General features: G+C 47.0%; 1 protein-coding gene across 1 annotated transcript; it reads left to right on the top strand.

Annotated features, from left to right (window-relative positions):
- Window positions 1-1,482: 1,482 nt before the first annotated feature.
- Window positions 1,483-2,445, top strand: LOC131238952 (uncharacterized). The gene is made up of 2 exons (XM_058236527.1): window positions 1,483-1,895; window positions 2,091-2,445. The coding sequence occupies exons 1-2, from the start codon at window positions 1,483-1,485 to the stop codon at window positions 2,443-2,445; spliced, it is 768 nt and encodes a 255-aa protein (XP_058092510.1).
- Window positions 2,446-2,820: the final 375 nt, after the last annotated feature.

Here is a 2,820-nt window from a genome sequence, read left to right as displayed (position 1 = left end):
GAATCCACCGACTAAGCTTGTGGAGCACATTAGTCGAGTTCAGAAGTACACAAATGCGAAAGAATTCTTTAGTTCGCGAAAGTATAATCAAGGTTCAGAGCATTCATCCAAAGAAAAGAGGCAGAAGGATGAAGTGCACCACAAACCAATAAAAGGAGGTCAGACGAAAATAACTCCAGTGATTGCAGGCCAAGTATAAGACTAGAAAGCAAATTTAGCGCATACATTCCCCTCAACACGTCATTAGAGTAGTTCTTATTGGATATCCGGGACAAAAGGCTACTGCATTGTCCGAGCTGTATGTAGACAGAAGTAGGCCAGCAGGACAAGCGCAGGTACTGTCACTTTCATCGTGATCATGGGCATAACACCAGTGAGTGTGTCAACTTGAAAGAAGAAATTGAAACCCTTATTCGTAAAGGGCATCTGCTGCAGTATGTGAAGGAAGAGAAACAACCTCGGAAGGACGAACCGTTGAGCCGAGCAGCGGACGATGTTGTCGAGATCTGAACGATATATGGGGGCCATTAGGAGGTGGGGATTTGAATCAAGCTCAAAAAGCCCATGCTCATAGTACTGACCCCAAGCATTACGTCTATCTTGCAGAAAGGCCGAGTAAGGAGCCTCGGATGAGCTCGTGCAGTTTGACATTCACGAAAGACGACACGTAAGGGATTCAGCACCCCCATGATGATACGTTGGTAGTCGCAATGACCATAGCCAATCGAAAGGTATACCGATTTCTGATTGACATTGGGAGCTCGGCCGACATCATGTATTCCGAAGCATTCGATAAAATGAGAATCAACAAATCATGCCTTCGACCCATCCAGACCGCGTTGCACAGCTTTGTGGGCGATAAAGTAATTTTAGAGGGAGCGATCTCCCTCCCAGTGATGGCTGGAGAAGGTCGGAACTAGGTCACCCTATTGGTAGACTTCCTGGTAGTAAACACGCCCTCGACTTACAATATCATCCTCGCGTGACCTTCCCTCAACTTCATGAGGGTAGTAGTATCTACGTACCACTCAATGATGAAATTCCCTGCACTAGGGGGAATTGGATACCTTTGAGGAGACCAACGGGAGGTGCGCCATTGCTACCCTGTGGCAATTAGGAAGGGAACGGTAAAATAGGCCCATACAGTCAACATGCTTGATCGTGGTCCTTCTTCTTGATGACGCGGATCTGACCAAGACAGTTTAGCTCAGATCGTTGCTATCTGATAACCAACGGACATTGATGCTTAACTTCCTAAAGTAGCACAGAGATGTCTTCACCTGGTCTCATCATGATATGCCAGGTATCCTTCCGAAGGTGATCATCCACAAGTTGAATGTGGGACCTAAGCATAAGCCAGTGAAACAGAAAAGAAGAGCCTTCGAGCCTGAGAGGTATGCTGCAATTGTCAATGAGGTCTCTAAACTCCTCGGCACTAGCTTCATCGAAGAAATTCATTACCCAGATTAGATCGCGAACGTAATGCTCATGAAGAAAGCTAATGCGAACTGGCGGGTCTACATGGATTACTCGGATCTGAATAAAGCTTGCCCCAAAGATAGCTTCCCTCTTTCCAGGATCGACCAATTGGTCAACAGCACGACTGGGCATGAGCTTCTCACCTTCATGGACGCATACTCCAGCTACAATCAGATAGCAATGCACCCTCCAGATAAACAGAAGATGACCTTCGTCACAAACAAAGGGCTATACTGTTACCAGGTCATGTCGTTCAGCCTCAAAAATGCTGGCACAACATATCAGAGGTTGGTCAACCAAATGTTTGCTCAGCAGATTGGCCAAACTATGGAAGTTTATGTTGATGATATGCTCGTGAAGAGCATCCGATCATGTATAAGAACTCCAAGAGACCTTCTCAATCCTGTGGCGGTATCGTATGAAGTTAAATCCAGCCAAATGTGTTTTTGGTGTAGGGTCAAGGAAATTCCTTGGTTTCCAAGTCAGTCAGAGGAGAATCGAGGCAAATCCCGATAAGATTAAAGCTCTCCTCGACATGAGTTCACCTCGAATAATGAAGGAGATCTAGTGCCTCACTGGAAGGGTTGCTGGCTCAACCCTTTCATCTCCAGAGCCACTGATAAGTGCCTCCCAACGGTTAAAGCAGAGTGGACCCTAGATTGCGAGCAAGCCTTTCAACGGTTAAAGCAATACTTGGGGTCATCACCACTACTGTCCAAGCTAGAGGAAGGAGAGCCATTGCTTATTTATTTGGTAGTTTTTGCGTTAGACATCATCTTGGCCCTTATCAGAGAAGCTGGAGGCAAGCAACATCCTATCTATTATACCAGCAAAGCACTAGTTCTGACAGAAACGAGATACTCGAGTATGGAGAAGCTTGCCCTGCGTCTGGTCCTCTCTACACGGCGGTTACTCCCATACTTTCAAGCACATTCCATCATCGTTATCACAGATTCGCTGCTCTGACAAGTGCTCTAAAAACTTGAAGTATTCAGACGCCTGACCAAGTGGGCTGTTGAGGTCGTAGAGTTTGCAATACAGTATCGATCGAGGACTGCGATCAAAGGCCAAGCAGTGGCCGATTTCATAGCGAAATTCACCACTTTGAACTGCGAACCCAGATGTATTAGCTTAGAGGTTCCAGCGGACTCGACGGTGAGCCCTGCCGTTCCCCCAGTTCCTTCACCCCCCGAAGACACTGTGGCAGAAGTAAGGTCTGATAAGTGGACCTTGTTCGTGGATGGGTCATCCAACTCAAAATGAGGAGGAGCGAGGATCATCCTGGTCGCACTCGATGCAACCCCCATCCAGTACGTGATTAGGCTCAGGTTCAAGGCATCA

The sequence above is a fragment of the Magnolia sinica genome, chromosome 3 (genome assembly GCF_029962835.1).
Source record: "Magnolia sinica isolate HGM2019 chromosome 3, MsV1, whole genome shotgun sequence".
Classification (NCBI taxonomy): domain Eukaryota; kingdom Viridiplantae; phylum Streptophyta; class Magnoliopsida; order Magnoliales; family Magnoliaceae; genus Magnolia; species Magnolia sinica.
The sequence above is the reverse complement of the archived record's forward strand: the minus strand, read 5'-3'. Positions and strand labels throughout refer to the sequence as shown.